The sequence below is a fragment of the Cebus imitator genome, unplaced genomic scaffold (genome assembly GCF_001604975.1).
Source record: "Cebus imitator isolate Cc_AM_T3 unplaced genomic scaffold, Cebus_imitator-1.0 Scaffold71, whole genome shotgun sequence".
Lineage (NCBI taxonomy): Eukaryota > Metazoa > Chordata > Mammalia > Primates > Cebidae > Cebus > Cebus imitator.
The window spans coordinates 334,568-350,172 of record NW_016107386.1 but is presented as its reverse complement, the minus strand read 5'-3'; the positions used below and the strand labels follow the sequence as shown (position 1 = coordinate 350,172).

The 15,605-nt window shown below is 54.2% G+C and overlaps 1 protein-coding gene and 1 long non-coding RNA gene across 6 annotated transcripts in view; one reads left to right on the top strand and one right to left on the bottom strand.

The window, feature by feature from the left end:
• Nucleotides 1-15,605, bottom strand: part of SH3PXD2A (SH3 and PX domains 2A) — a 253,525-nt gene that overhangs the window by 80,581 nt on the left and 157,339 nt on the right. For 3 of the 5 annotated variants that reach the window (XM_017531126.2, XM_017531128.2, XM_017531127.2), the window contains exon 6: nucleotides 7,143-7,171. In XM_017531126.2, coding sequence (XP_017386615.1) covers nucleotides 7,143-7,171 — 29 coding nt within the window. Of the gene's footprint in view, nucleotides 1-7,142; nucleotides 7,317-7,448; nucleotides 7,467-15,605 lie in introns of those variants that run through there. The other 2 variants (XM_037739482.1, XM_037739480.1) reach the window with 2 other exon arrangements.
• LOC108306304 lies at nucleotides 7,428-14,408 on the top strand. The gene is made up of 2 exons (XR_001826085.2): nucleotides 7,428-7,711; nucleotides 14,139-14,408. It is a non-coding gene; the product is annotated as an uncharacterized LOC108306304 (long non-coding RNA).

The following is a 15,605-nucleotide window of genomic DNA, read 5'->3' as shown; positions in this document are numbered from 1 at the left end:
CATCCCGGAGGCTCCGCGGCCGCCTGCGCCTCCTCGTGGCGCAACTCGGAACTTCCCGGCTACACGCCTTGGTGAAATGCAGCTTCCTAGAGAACTGGGTGAGAGCCGTGAGATCTTTGCAGGTCTCACGAGAACCCCTTTTTTCTGGGGAGTTGCTCCAGCCCTCTTGGGGCTTCTGGAGCAGTGTCGACCTTGGGCAAGCAACCACAGCTAACAACGACAGGCCCTTCCTACCGCCAGGCACAGCACAAAGCCCCTTAAAGGGCCTCACCTCATTGAACCCTGTGAACTTGGGGGCAAGCCAGGTTGCTGCTACTATAATGACCAAATTTGACAGGGGTGGTGGTCAGGTGGTACACATCGACCTGGCTAGCGACTGTCCTCAGTTATGCAATCACACACGAATCTAGGTGTTGCTACGAAACTTTTTTTTTTTTCTATTTTGAGACAGAGTCTTGCTCTGTCACCCAGGCTGGAGTGCAATGGCATGATCTCGGCTCACTGCAACCTCTGCCTCCCAGATTCAAGTGATTCTCCCTGCTTCAGCCTCCCGAGTTGCTGGGATTACAAGGCGCCTGCCACCATGCCCGGCTAATTTTTTTGTATTTTTAGCAGAGATGGGGTTTCGCCATGTTGGCCAGGCTGGTCTCAAACTCCTGACCTCAGGTGATCCACCCACCTCGGCCTTCCAAAGCGCTGGGATTACTGTATAGGCGTGAACCACTGCACCCCGTTGGGAACATATTTTTATAGTTATTAAAGACAATGACCGGTTGACTTTAAGGGAAATGATCTAAAACACTCTGGGTGGGCCTGAGTCAATAGCTGAAAGGCCTTCAGCAGGGTGGAGGTTTCCCTGAAGACATTTCACCTGTGGATAGCAGCTCCGGCCTGGGCCCGGGGGTGCGGCCTGCCCCGTTTTATGGCCTGCCCTGGGATTTCAGACTTACCTAGCCAGCCCCTCACAATTGTGTAAGCCAGTTCCTTACACTACATTGCTTAATATATACCTCCCACTCGTTCTGTTCCTCTAGTTGAACCCTGGCTGATAGAACAGAACAGGTGAGATAACCTGTTCTCAGAGGCAAAGGGATTTGCCCAAGGTCACATGATTGGCAAGTTCTGGGCCTGAGAGTGGGGTGCCAGGCAGTGTGATGCAGGTGCCTCCCAGCTCCCACTCAAACTCTCCCTCGAGGCCCACGCCCAATCATCACAGTCCGTCCAGCACCCGCAGCGCCTTGCCCCTCCACTGCTGCCCCCATCCTATCTCACCTGGCTAGCCGCCCCCGGCAACCCTGCACATCATATCCCATCCTGCCTAGTCAATCCCGATCATTCTATGATCAAAGCCAGATCATGTCCCTGCCTCTACTTAGAACCTTTAAGTGAATCTTTATCTCACTCAGTAAAAGTCAAGGTCCTTAGAATGTCCTGCAAGGCCCTATGTGGTGCTGCTTCACCCTACTCCCTCCCCACCCCCAGCTACATCTCTGCTCTCACCACCTCCTTCCACTTCACCCTCCACTATTCTTCACCTCAGCCACAGGCCTCCCTACTGCGCTCTGAGCAGCCGGCACACGCCCTCACCGCAGGGCCTTTGCACTTGCCGTGCCCTTGGCTGGGACTGCTCTCCCCCAGGTAACCACGTTGCTCCCTCACTTCCCTCCTAATAGGACATTCTCCTTTATACCTCATCACCCACAGCACACTGCAAACTTCTCTAGGGTAGAAAAACACCCCAGCGGGAAACATATTTTTTTTTTTTGAGACGGAATTTCACTCTTGTTACCCAGGCTGGAGTGCAATGGCGCGATCTCGGCTCACCGCAACCTCCGCCTCCTGGGTTCAGGCAATTCTCCTGCCTCAACCTCCTGAGTAGCTGGGATTACAGGCACGCGCCACCATGCCCAGCTAATGTTTTGTATTTTTAGTAGAGACGGGGTTTCACCATGTTGACCAGGATGGTCTCGATCTCTTGACCTAATGATCCACCCGCCTCAGCCTCCCAAAGTGCTGGGGTTACAGGCTTGAGCCACTGCGCCCGGCCGGAAACATATTTTTATAGTTATTAAAGACCATGACCAATTGACTTTAAGGGAAATGATCTAAAACACTCTGGCGGGGGGGGCCGAGTCAACAGCTGAAAGGCCTTCAGCAGGGTGGCGGTTTCCCTAAAGACATTTCACCTGTGGACGTACAGCCACAGCACCTTGCACAGCGCCTAGCATACAGCTGATGCTCAGTGAGGTCAGTTTCCCAACAAGCCACACTTAGTCCTATCCCTCTACCTTTGTGCATGTGCCCTCTCTGGATTACCAAAGGCTCCCGCTCTCTGCTCCCAAACCAGAAAAATGTCTCCTCTTTCCAGATAATCGTCCCCAATTTGAAGCCACCATGACCTTTCTTTCCTGACCCTGGACAAGGTTCACTCCTTCTTAGATGGCTTTTTCCACGCATCCACCCATTTGAAAAGTACCAGTGGCCCCCGATACTGATGCAGGCCCTCCAGCCACGGTCTCTGCTCTCGGGGAGACAGAAGAAACAAACACATGGGACCAGTGGAGTGTGGGAAGTGATCAGGAGGGAAGAAGAGGGGTGATCTGCGGGGCGGCTGGACAGCGAAGGATCCGGTAGCTTTGCCGACAAGGTGACAATTTTAAGCAGAAATCTTAAGATGGAGCCAGCCATGTGAAAGATCAGGGAAGAACATTCCAGGCAAGAGGGAAGAGCAAGTACAAAGGCCACAAAGAAGAATGTGTTTGATGCGTTTAAGGAGCAAAAGGTGACTGGTGTGGCTGAGCAGAGTGTGCTGGGTGGGGGCGAGAGGGGTAAAGCCCAGGTCAGGAAGGCAGCCAGGGGCCAAGTCACACAAGCTCTGTGAGCCAGGGTAGGGAATTAGTTCTGGGTGGGATGGAGAGTCCCTGGGGGGAATTTAGGCAGGAAAGTATGTTATTTTCTTTCTTTCTTTATTTCTCTTCTTCCTTTCCTCCCTCCCTTCCTCATTCCTATTTAGAGACAGGGTCTCTCTGTTGCCCAGGCTGTAGTGCAGTGGCATGATCATGCCTCATTGCAACCTCAAACTTCTCACCTGGCTAGCCACCCCTGCTAGTGATTCTCCCATCTCAGCCGCTTGAGTAGCTGGGACTACAGGCATGTCCCACCACACTTGGCTTTGGTAGAGACAGGATCTTGCTTTGTTGCCCAGGCTTGTCTCGAACTCCTAGGCTCAAGTGATCCTCTTGCCTTGGCCTCCTAAAGTGCTGGGATTACAGGCATGAGCCACTGTACCCAACTGATCCATATTTTTTTTTTTTTTTTTTTGATCCATATTTTTTAAGAGCTCACTCTAGCTGTGGTGTGGAGAATGTCAGATAGAGGGCTAATAGAGAAGCAGTGAGACCAGGTAGGAAGGTGGGGTCTTCCTGGAGAGATGAAGGGGGCTTCTAACATGTGTGATGGTGAAGGTAAGGAGACGGCGGCTCTGCAGCTCCAGCTGGCAGGTAAAAGAAAGGGAAGAGTCAGGAATGACTTCTCGGCCAGGCGCGGAGGCTCACATCTGTCATCCCAGCACTTTGTGGAGGGATGAGGCTGAGGCGGGTGGATCACTTGAGGTCAGGAGTTCGAGACCAGCCTGGCCAACATGGTGAAACCCTGTTTCTACTAAAACTGCAACAATTAGCCCCAGTGGTGGGTGGTGCCTATAATCCCAGCTACTTGGAGGCTGAGGCAGGAGAACCACTTGAACCTGGGAGGTGGAGGTTGCAGTGAGCTGAGGTTGCGCCACTGCATTCCAGTCCGGGCAAAAGAGGAAAATCTATATCAAAAAAAAAAAAAAAAAAAAAAGAGTGACTTCTAGATGTTGGGCTTGAGCAATACAGTAGATAGTGCCAGTTCCTGAGATGGGGGAAATGCTGGAAGGAGTAGGTTCAATGGAGGGAAGAAAGATGAAGATAAATTACAGGCCAAATCTCCTTCAGTTTTCAAGTTCACCAGCCCTGCTTCCTCCAGAAAGTTGCTGAGAACTTTCTTCTTCTGTTGACTCCACCTTCCCTAAGCCTTGCCTCAAGTCTAAGAACTGTGCTCAGAAAGAGATTTACAGTGAACCCCAGAATGGATCCATTTCCTCTGTGCAAATGTCCCTGGCTGGAGTGACCCTGGGAAGCTTCGTGAGGTTCGTTATAGAGCCGGGCGGAGCCCTCAACACAGACTCCAATCCTCACTGTCAAGGGCTGTGTGTGGGCAGTCACCCCATCTGAGCCTCAGGTTCTCATTTGCAAAATGGGAATCCTATTACCCCTCATGTACTGTGGTTCTGATCAGCAAATGAAGAAACGTGTAAATTTCCTAGCACATAGTAGATGCTCATTCAATAACACTAACTAGCACTTCCAGGGGAGCTTTCTAGGTGACAGGCAGTGTTCTAAGCATGCTTACATATATTAGTTTATTTAATCTTTGTTGTAACCATATGAGGTGTGTATTAGGGTTCTCCAGAGAAATAGAATCAACAGGAGCTGCATAGAGAGCTTGAAGAGAGAGGGAGATTTATTTTAGGAATTGGCTCATATGATTATGGAGGTTTGAGAGTCCAAAATGTGAGACTGGGGGAAGAGCTGCAGCTGAGTCCAAAGCCGGCTGCTGGCAGAACTCCTCCTTGCTGAGGGCGGGTGTGTGTGTCAGTCTTTGTTCTATTAAGAGGTCTTCAACCAATTGGATGAGGCCAGCCTGCATTATGGAGGCTAATCTGCTTTACTCAAAATCCACTGATTTATTTAAATGTGAATCTCATCTAGAAAACACCGTTGCAGAAACATCTAGAATAATGCTTGACCAACTATCTGGGCACTGTGGCCCAGCCAAGTTGACACATAATAAAATTGACACATAATAAACCATCACAAAGTGGGTAGGTATGAATGTTATCCCAAATGTACAGAAGAGGTAATGGGCACAGAGAGGCTAAGAAATCTACCCAAGGTCACAGAGGAGAGAAGCCAGACTCTCAACTCCTGCTGTCTGGCTCCAGAGCTGGCATTTTCAACCACGACACTAAGTGGCCATTATCATAAGCACACCAAAGTAAATTAAATTTCTCCATCCATCCTTTTCCTGGCCTGAGAGTGGAAGGCAGAGAAACTGGGAGTTAGCTTTCTCTGGGGAAGGCAGCCTGGGTGTGGCCCTACATTGCTTAGGAAGCAGTGCGGAAGCTGAGCCTCAGAGACTGTGGCGGGGGACCCAAGAGGTTATTTTGTCCAGCTCTTGCCTTTATAGGGGGAAACTGAGGTCCAGCATAGATAAGGAATTTGCCCAAGGTCACGTAGGGAGAAAAGTGGCAATGGAGCCAGGACTAGGTCCCAGTCCTTCAGAAAGTGCTCCTGCTGTGGAGAACTGACACATGTATAGTTATTAGGTGCCAGGACTATTCTACACTAACATACTTAATCCTCTTGTGTGAGGTAGATACATTAGCATCTTTGTTTTAAAGAAACGGAGGCACAGAGAGGGTATGAAACTGGCCTAAGGTCACACAGAGTCAGAATTTGAGCCCAGGTTCAACCAGGACACTACACCTCTGAGGCCCAAGTCAAGCTTCTTGTGCGGGTGGTGACAGAGCACAATCCGTTTTGCCCCTCCTTCATTCTCCCACCTGAGGCCTGTGTGGAGGGAGAGTGGAGGAGCGCTATTCCCCAGCCTTGCCCAGACGTTCACAGAAATGCCCTTCTGCACCAGTGGGCAAGCATGCCTGAGACACCTCACACCCAGGTGACAGGCAAGTGCACACACAGTTTGGGACATGCAGAGCTAGACATGACCCAAACAGGTACACAAATATACACGAACACAGACTCCAACCCATAACCAGATAGATCTCAACTACACATGCACCCAACCTATGCACCCAAACAAGTAAACACACCCTCATAGCACACAGCTATCATGACTCACACATGTACACAGAACCCCACAGGCACACACGCCCCCATCACATAAACCAAGACACAATTTTCCTGGTTCCAACAGGCACGTGAACAAGCACTTGTACACACAGAAACATACATATCCTGCAATTACATCTATGCCAGTCTACATCCATCCACCATACGGGGCACACCCCTCAACCTATCCACAGACCAATGCACCTGGGCACAGGAGCCATTCAAGGAGCCACGTGTTACTACCTACATCCCCAAGGGCCAGACCCCAGGATGGATGTCCACGTACCAGCACCCCATCAGTGTGGTCAATCCATGTGTCAGCACAGATCACTGCAGCAGTCTGTCCCCACCCCCACTTCAGCACACACACAGCCCTAATTCCTAGGGACCACTCTCCCCCAGTTAACTATAGCCCACCCACATCCAGGCGTTTGCCATTTGGGGAGCCCAGCCTCCCCCTTCCAGAGAGAATCCTGTTCTACCCTCATCCCACAGCAGGCAGCTCCGAGGGGTGGCCTGCCTCTCTCCCTGCCTCCACCCCCTTCCAAACTCCGGGCGGGCCCTGGCACCTGTCAGGTCAATGCGGGGGTGCTGGGGAGGGTCGGGTCTCAGCTGTTAAAACGCAGAGCCCCCACCTCCGCAGGGAGAACACGCTCAGAGTTGGGGGAGGGAGGAAGGTCCACGATACAGGCGCTAAAAACTCAAGTGACTCAAGGACGACCCCTTTTCAGTCCTGGATCTCAATCTCACCTTCTTGCAGGGGAGCCCCGCGTCTCTATTAACCCTTCCATCACCGGGGCACCGCGGGAGGGACTGGAGAAGTCACAGCACTGCGCAGCAGTGGCCGCCGCAGCCCGGGGGCCAAGGACCCGGCTGCCCACGGTGCAGGGGTTTAGGCCCTTCCCGAGCCACCCACGCACTCCCCATGCACCCACCCCCACTCCCACTGGAAACAGAGAGGTGGCGGGAGCCGGAGCGACTCGGTGGCGGGAGAACGAGGGTTCTAGGACCAGAGGTCTCAGGGGGCATGCACTGGGGAGGGGCAAGTGAAGCGAGTATCCCCGGCCCCGCAGGACCCCTGGGCTGGCGCGAAAGGACAACCTCCCCCGGGCCCCCAGCCCCCAAGAAGTCCTCCGCAGGATCGGAGGGGCGCGTGCACGGAGCAGGAAGGAAGGCTGAAGGGAAAACGCCCGGAGGCTCCCTTACCTGATTTCCTCTTGGAACTGCCATAGTCCCTAAAAAAGAAGCAACAACAGATAGACATGGTTAGGAGCGGGCGAGGGCGCGGGGCTGCGGCTGCGGGGGCGCCCTCAGGCTGGCTGCGGTCGGTCCCCGGTGCCGCTGCTCATGTGATGCCCACCGCCGGCGAGCAGCGCGCTCCGCAGCCGCACGCACTGCGCGCCGCGCCAGCCCGCCCGCCAGTCCGCGGGCCCCCTGCCAGCCCGGCCCCCGGGCGCGATTCGCCCGCCCCGCCCCGCCCCGCCCCAGCCCGCCCTGCTAACGGGGGCTCACCTTCCCTAAGCCTCGGCGGGGCCAGGAGGGCGAGGCAGGTTCTCTGCACTTCCCAAACTGGGAAACTGAGGGTCCGGGAGGGCGCTCGCCGGAACCCGGGTCCTACCTGGCACTGGGAGCCCGCTCACCCCGCCCCAGGAGCGTTTCACCTCCCTGTTCTTTGCATGATTCGCGCTAGCCATGCAAAGCATTGGGAGGTGAACCCGGCCCACTCAGCCTGTAAGTCACGACTGGAATGTGTCGTCCTCCACACCACCCTCCAGGTAACCACAGATTTGTGTGACCCTTTGATTAAAGTCTGCCCCTGTCCTAGACCCGAGACTCGCTGTGGGCCACTGTGGCTGCTTCCTCTCACTGTCCGACCTGAGACTGGCAGCGGTCATGGATAAGACCCTTCTCAGGCTACGGCTGGGGAGTCCCGATGGGGCGTGGGAAGTCGAGGACAGAGGATTCTGCAAAGTTAACCGGGAGGCCAGGAACCGTAAGAACGGAAGTTGAGCTTCCGAGGAAGTGAGCACTGGGTTCAAATGCTGTCAGAGACTGTAACTGCTGTAACCTCAGGCACTGAACCCTCCCAGCCTCCGTTTACCTGCCCTGCCCTCCAGCAAAGAGTTAACCCAGACTCAAGGATGGGCAGATTTCGCAAATCAGGCCCTTGCTCCAGCCTTCCTTATCTCTGCGACCCCTCCCACCCCACTCTCCATTCACAATCCTTAGGGGTCTGGGAAAGGTGAGCTGGCTCCCTTAACCTGAGCCTCACGTGCCCCTAAAGTCTGAAAGTTCTGTTCAGTGCTCAGGGAACAGCAGAGGGGCTGGCTGGGGCTCTCTGTGGAGTCTGAAGGAAATGCCTTCCATTTTCCCCAGGGGCCAAAGAAAATGCCAATTGCTGCCCATCTTTGGTGGAAGCCAACTAGCCCACTGGTCTGCCACTGGAAAGGTGGGGGTGGGGGTGTGATGGAGGGGGATTCTCTTGGAGGAAGAGGCAGCAGGCTCCCCGGGAAGGGAGCAGAGTCAGCTTCATGGAGGCTCCCCAAGATTCCATTCCAGGAGCTCTAGGGGTGGCCTCCAACATGGGGAGTGTTTATTCAGCTCCAAGGTGATCTGCCTGCATAGCAGAGAGTGGGGCGCTCCCCTGCTCCTAGGCATCTGCCTTTCCCAAAACTTCGACTCAGACCCCACTTAATCAGAACGCTGGGGGTGAGGTTCAGGAATCTGCCTTTCTGACATCTCCTCTTCCTTGTTTGAGAACCCCCTTGATATTCCATGTCTCCTTTGATCCTCTCATCCACATTAAGAGGAAGGTCCTATCACCCCCATTTTATAGATTAGGAAACAGAGGTTCAGCCATTGTCCAAGGCCGCCCAATCTGGGGAAAGGCTGTGGTTTATAAGCCCATGGAAGGAATAAAAACTGCAGTGTGGATGGGGTGGAGGAGAATCTGTGGAAACTGTTGCCTTGTAAAGGAGCTACAGAAAGGTGGGAGAGTGGCTGGGCGTGGTGGCTCACACCTGTAATTCCGGCATTTTGGGAGACCAAGGTGGGTGGATCATGAGGTCAGGAGATCGAGCCCGGCCAACATGGTGAAACCCTGTCTATACTAAAAATACAAAAATTAGCTGGGCATGGTGGCGCCTGCCTGTAATCCCAGCTACTTCGGAGGCTGAGGCACAAGAATGGCTTGAACCCAGGAGGTGGAGGTTGCAGTGAGCCGAGATTGTGCCACTGCACTCCAGCCTGGGTGATAGAACAAGACTCGGTCTCAAAAAATAAAAAACAAAAAAAGGTGGGAGAGTTTCCATCTGCCCCCTCCCTGGGCTACCACCTGTCAGTCCAGGGAAGGCCTTAACAAGGGCACGCTTGCCTCCCTTGCAGAAAGGAGATTGGGCAGACTGTGTCCTGGAGTGCCTAGCTGTGCCCCCAAAAAGCTCAACTGTGCAGAGAATTCCAGAGAGAAGGAAAAGAGTATTAGACGGTAGCTCTGCCCTGCCCAGAAGACTTTCCACTTCCAAGGAGGAAATTAGTTTTTCAGGCCTTTTCACTGAGGGCTACTGGGGAAGAGCAGGGAGTGGAGGGCACTGAGGAGCTGCCCTCTGCTGTCTGACAATTTTCCTGCTGGTCCAGGCAGGAGAAGCCTGGGACTGATGGCCCACTGACCATTCCCCCAACCCGGCTGCCAGGCAGCGTGCCCCTTCCTCCCAGGGATGGCGACCTTCTCCTTCACCAGCTCTGAGCAGCTTCAGGCTACCCAGGCTGTTCCCATGAGACAGGGGAGCACAGCGAGACTCAGGAGTGATGCAGGCACAGCGGCTCATGCCTATAATCCCAGCACTTTGGGAGGCTGAGGCAGAAGGATCATTTGAGCCTACGAGTTCAAGACCAGCCTAGGTAACGTAGTGAGACCCTTATCTGTACCAAAAATAATGAAAGTAGCTAGGCGTGGTAGCATGCACTTGTACCCCCAGCTACAAGAGCGGCTGAGGTGGGAAGACCACTTGAAGCCCTGGAGGTCAAGGCTGCAGTGGGCTCTGACGGCACCACTGCACTTCAGACTGGGTGACAGAGTGAGAGTCTGTCTCAAAAAAATAAAAAGAAAAGAATGGGAAAGAAACAAAACTCACATGCTTTGAGGGCCCCCTTTGCGCCAGGCCCTGCGTGGTGATTCTCAGCCTGCCATTTGATGGAATCATCTAGAAAGTGGTTAAAATTCAGATGGAGGGCCCCACCCCAACCTACTGCAAGACCTACATCTCCAACAAGCTCCCCTGGGGATTCTGAGGCTGCCTCAGTGTTGCATCATCTCCATCAGGCTCCGGCCACCCCTGAGAAATCTCCTGGCCTGCCTGTCCTTCAGCCAGACTACAGAGTCCTCCCCACCAAGGGCTTCTGGGTCCCTCCCTGCAGCAGGAGTGGGCTCTCCTCTTGCAGGTGAGAAGAGCAAAGCTTAGAGAAGCCAGACAACTTGCTGAAGGCCACATAGTGAGTGGGTGAGGCCACGACTGGGGACCAGAAAACCCAGGCCTTGCTCTGAGGCTCCAGACAGATGCCCAATCGCCACCCCCTGCTGGAGCCGGGGGCGCAGGAGTGGAAGCCAGAGCCCAGGGACCTGATCAGGACACGGGGTTAATGGGGTGGAGGCTGAGGTCCTGGCAGTGGGAATCGCCAGGCTGTGACTGAATGGTGGGAACGAAGAGGAATCATGACTCCTTCAGGGTGTCTGGCCTCCCGCCCCAGTAGGCGCTGCCCTAATAGGAAACCTTTTAGAAGCTTCTGGTTGGGCATCCTTTAGCAAAGCCATTTCATATTTTTAGCTGCTGAATAGGCTGATAAGCAGTTTAGGTATCCAGTGGCTGGGACTCCCCCATCCCTCACAAACAAGGGCAAGAGGCAAAGGCAGGGATCCTCCTCCATGCCACGACCACTTCCCACTGCCCTACAACCAATCCCAGCCTGGCAGGACAGCAGCGGCCCTTCGTTGGGGCTCAGTTCCCTAGCAACTTGAGAAGCCCCCTCCTTCCCATGAGAGTCCCCTTCTCCAATCCACTCCCCATCCTTGCTCCAATTCTAGCCCTGAGCTGGTGTTGACAGCCCCCACCCTGCCGGTGACTCCATTCCCAGTAGGTCACAGTCTAGCCTGCTTCCGACTTGCTGCTGAATCACTATCCCAGGGAGCCACAGGAAGAAGGCGGGGCTGGCATCTCCCTCTAGTGTTGCCAGAGGCTAATGTAATTGAAAAGGCCTCCCAGGCTGTGTCCTGAAATAGTTCCCTCGCGTCAGACCACTCAGCCATTCACTCTCTGCAGCTGGTCCAGGGGTGACTCAGACCACAGGTACAGTGACCCATAGTCCTAGGAAAACAGGGACATGGGACTTTCAGGGCTCAAACTGGACAAACTGGGATGGGTGATCTCCTGTGGTCCACAGGAATGGCCTGGCTGGGAAAGGTGTGGAGTTCCCTCACCCCGCACTCCATCCCTCCCCATCTAAACGAGGACTCCGGCTGCCTCCACTCCCGCCCCACCCTATCCCCAGGTGGTGTGGTTCATCTCCCCAGCCCAAGTGGTGCGGCCCCTCCCTGTAGGATGATGCAGTCTGCGTCTGGATGAGGCAGGTTCTGGAGATGGAGGCCTCCAGTTCAAATCCCTGCTGGCTGGGGCGGGGGGGTGCCCTTGATCTACTTTCTTGGCCTCTTGAGTTTCTACTTCTCTAGCTATAGAACAGGGACAATCGCAGCACCAAGCCCTCAGGGTCTGCAGAAGACGCAATGTACAGTATGCAGAACGGGCTTCGCACAGAAACTGCTATAAATTGTCTTTGCCATTATTCTTTCACACCTGGGCCCATCAGACCCCACCTCAGTTGCTATGCAGGTGGCAAAGGCCTGTTTAAACCTGGGCCCTGCAGCGCCCCTGAAATGAAAGGAGCTTTTCCTCAAGGACCTCACCACGAGGCCGCAGGCAGTGCCAGGCGGGGGTGATTCTAGCTCCACTTTCAGAGTTTTGGTCTTTCGCAAATGCCAAAACCACCGCTGGTCTCTGCCTAGCGCTGAGCACCAGGAAGTGCATCCATCCTGACCCACAGGAATGGACACATGCCTCTGGACCCATCTATTAGGACACATTTAATTTCCCAAAGAGAGCCCCAAAACCAAGAGATGTAAAGGGCCTGTATTTTCATGCTAATGCAGACCGTAAAGGGTTTTTCTTTTCTCCTTTCATTGATCTTCGCCAGATACAATTCACAGGTGTTGCCCCGTTTTGACACATGGCTCCCCACACTCTGCCTTCCCCTTGAAAACTCCCAGGATTTAGTCTCTGGTGTTCTGAAGTAGACAGAGCAGGTGTTCACCCATTTCATGGATGAGGAGATTGAGGTCTGAGGCTTCAGTGGCTGGCCCAGGCTCCTGAAGCTAAAGGGACAGTCCTGACCCACAGTGCTCCCGAGAGGCTACACTGAGGTCCACTAGTGATTGGGCCACAAGGAGAGGTCACACCAGCGGCGGGCAGCAGGTCCTCACTGGGGAAAGGAGGTGGCCATCTTGCCACTCAGGCTTCCCAGAGTGAGAGGTGGAGCCAGGAAGAGCCACTGAGGCACGGGAAAGAGAGGAGAGGAAGCTGGGCCTGGTGGGGCCAGCTCTGTGGAAGGGTGCTGAGGGCCCACCAGGTGCAGTTCTGACAAATACTGCAGGGTCATGCCCTCCACTGCCCACCCCGCCCCCCACCACTCTCCCTCCCGTCAGCAAGTGCCTTGGCAGAGAAGGACACACGCCCAAACTTCCAGCCTGGTATTCTCCCCTCCTGTCTGGCTGACATTGGCTGCTGGGCCCAGGAGCTTGTCTGTGGGGCCTACAGCCACTGGGAAGTGCTCGAGAGGCCGTCTGGGCTGCCAGACAGCTGACTTGCGGGTGACCTTGAGAGCCCAGCTGTCACTGAGGACATGGGCACTACCTAGAGTACGAGGGCTGGGGAAGACGCAGTGTTGGCCAGGAGAGTGACGTGGGGCTCTCGAGACACATTGAGATTTCGACTGCCGTTACCACCCTATAAGCACTTGTTAAGCTCCTGCTGTAGGCAATCTCGTTAAGGCCCGTGCAGGCAGGCAGAGGAGATACATGTGACGTAAGTCCAACGAAAAGGTAATGTTCTCAGACCATCCATGATGAGAATGACAGGAGGGGTGACACTCAGTGCAGAGAAAGGAGAGGTCAGGGGGTCTCAGAACATCCCAGTAGCTTCCTGGAGAAGGAGGCCTTGAAGGACAAGGGAGTTTGGATCCATGGAGGGGGAAAGGTCTAGAAGCAGGAACAAGCAGCTCCGAACAGTTGCGGACTGGGCAGTTGGGGGTTAGTGGGTGGACAGGCCATGAAAGACCAGGCGGGGCAAGGCTCTGATATCTGGCTGTGAAATCTAGAAGTCTGCAGAATTGGGGAGTGATGAGGTCAGATCCCGGCTGGAGGAAAATTTTTGTTAAGAGGTGAGGTTGACAGTTGAAGGATGTCAAAGTCCAGTGCTGAATGTCAGCAGACCCGGGTTCTGGGCCCAGCTCTGTCCCTCAGGGGTTGGTGGTACTGGACAAGCCACTTCAAACATAGTGCTTTTCAAATGACAGGCAGTGACCCATTAGTGAGTCGTGGAATCAATGTACGGGTCCCAGTGAGCATTTCAAAAGGAACAGACTAAAAATGATCCGCAAGTCACCCCGGGCAAGGCTGTTCTGTGGCACCTGCACCACATGTCTGTCTCTGTCTGTGTATCAGATTGCAGTGGCAGGAAGGTTTGAAAAACACTGACAGATTCTCTGGGCCTCGGATTCCCCAGTCCTAACGGGAGGCTACTCCGAGTGCCCTCACAGGGCTATTGTGAGAATTCGAATTCTCTGTGAAACCACCACAGTGAGAAGGAGCATGTTCCAGAAACCAAGTGAGACAGGACCGAGCAAAGGGGCTGGGTGAAGGGGCTTTGGGTCACTGAGGGCTGGGGAGTTGGGGGATTTTTTTTCACCCCATTTAGCCCCTAGCTGGGTTTTTGTTCTGGCTTTTGAGAGCCTTTGCACAGAATGGTCTCCAGGGGCAGTGACCTCCAGGCAAGACAGACAGAGGGGCCTACAGGCCGTTCTCTGCCCCTATTTGCTCCCTGATCTAAATCGTGGCACTGAGGGCCCTTGTGTTTAACAAGAATCCGTCTTTCTCCGCAGGGCCTGTGTTTTCCAGGGTTCTGAGAATGGACCCCATTGTGACCATGTGGCTTGTCCAGAGAGGCTGGAATTCCTGCCCTGGGTGAAAAAGCTGAATTCCTGCGGAGAGAAGGGGTCTCAGGCTCCCCAGGCTATGTCCCAGAGAGGCCACATGCTACAGACATCACAGACCCCAGAACCCCCCGGCATTTTGATTGTCTCCTGAACATCCCAGAGGGTCTCTGCTGCTGCTCTGTCCGTAGCGAAAGAACAAAGCACTGTCTGTCTGTCTCCTCTGACTTGTTCCACTATTCTGGGCAAAGGCCCGAAGTGTGTCTTCAGCCTCAGGACAGGCTTTACCATGTCCAGGCCTCAGAGCAGGGAGTTAAATGGGTGGGTGGGTTAGAACTCTGGTTCAGCCACCTTGTGCTTTGTGATATAAACAAGTGATTTCACCTCTCTGTACCTTCGGTTGTAAACGAGGGTTAAATAGTTGCTATCTTACAGAGCTGTTGTGGGGATTACATGGGATAATGTGCATATCTCTTGAATGGCATCTGGCCCATGGAAAGGACCCCTAGCCCAACAGCCTGGGTTCACAGGGGCTAGACTAAGAGTGTGGATGGTGTGCGGAATACAGGAGGTGCTGACTGTCATCTTCCCAGTATGGCCTGTGTGAGACCCTGGCTCTGTCACTCAGGGCACTGACGCAGGACCATGATGACAGACAGGCCTGAGTTCCCACCATGTACATTCCAAGTCCACCTAGATGTGACACTGAGGAGCAGTCCATGGGAGTGGGAGGAGGCAGGGCAAGGGGAGGTGGGGAAGACGGCAGAAACACACAGCTGATTTCCTAGATGGGGAAATGGGGCGGGGGATTGCCAGTTCAGCCCATTGCCATGGAGTGCCGGGAGCACCTCGTCACGCCACCTAACATCCTGCTCCCTGTGTTGCCAGACTACTCTTGGCTATAGGGGCTCCCTGGACTTCCATGGAAGGGGGACTGACAAAATGGGGTGATAGGGTTCAACAATAAAGTCCCTGAGGCAAAAGTCAAGGAGCCCTCAACCCCTGCTGCTACTTGTCCTCTGGGGAATGTGGGTTCCACCCAGGGTTGGGGGGCCTCTCTGCTCACCCCCTCTGTACCCAGGATCCCATCCCCTGTCCTCTGGCACCGCTGCTTCCTGCAGGAAAGCAGGTCTTTGATCTCCCTGAGAAGCCATGCCCCTTATGCTGTCTCTTACCTGTCCCACCTGTGCCCTGCCCTCCAGATTGTATTTAAGTCCCTGGGCTGCCCCTCAGGGTGCCCCCTGCTCCCAGGTTCCCCTCTGGTGTCATGTCAGGCATTTTTCTAGGAAAAGCCACTTGGGGAAGGATGGAAAAGGACAAAAAAATTAAAAAATCAATAAATTTCCATTGGCCCTCAGGTGAGCTGAGGGTTTTTGCAAGGAAAATGTGGTGGCTGAGTGTGGTCTGTGGTGTAAG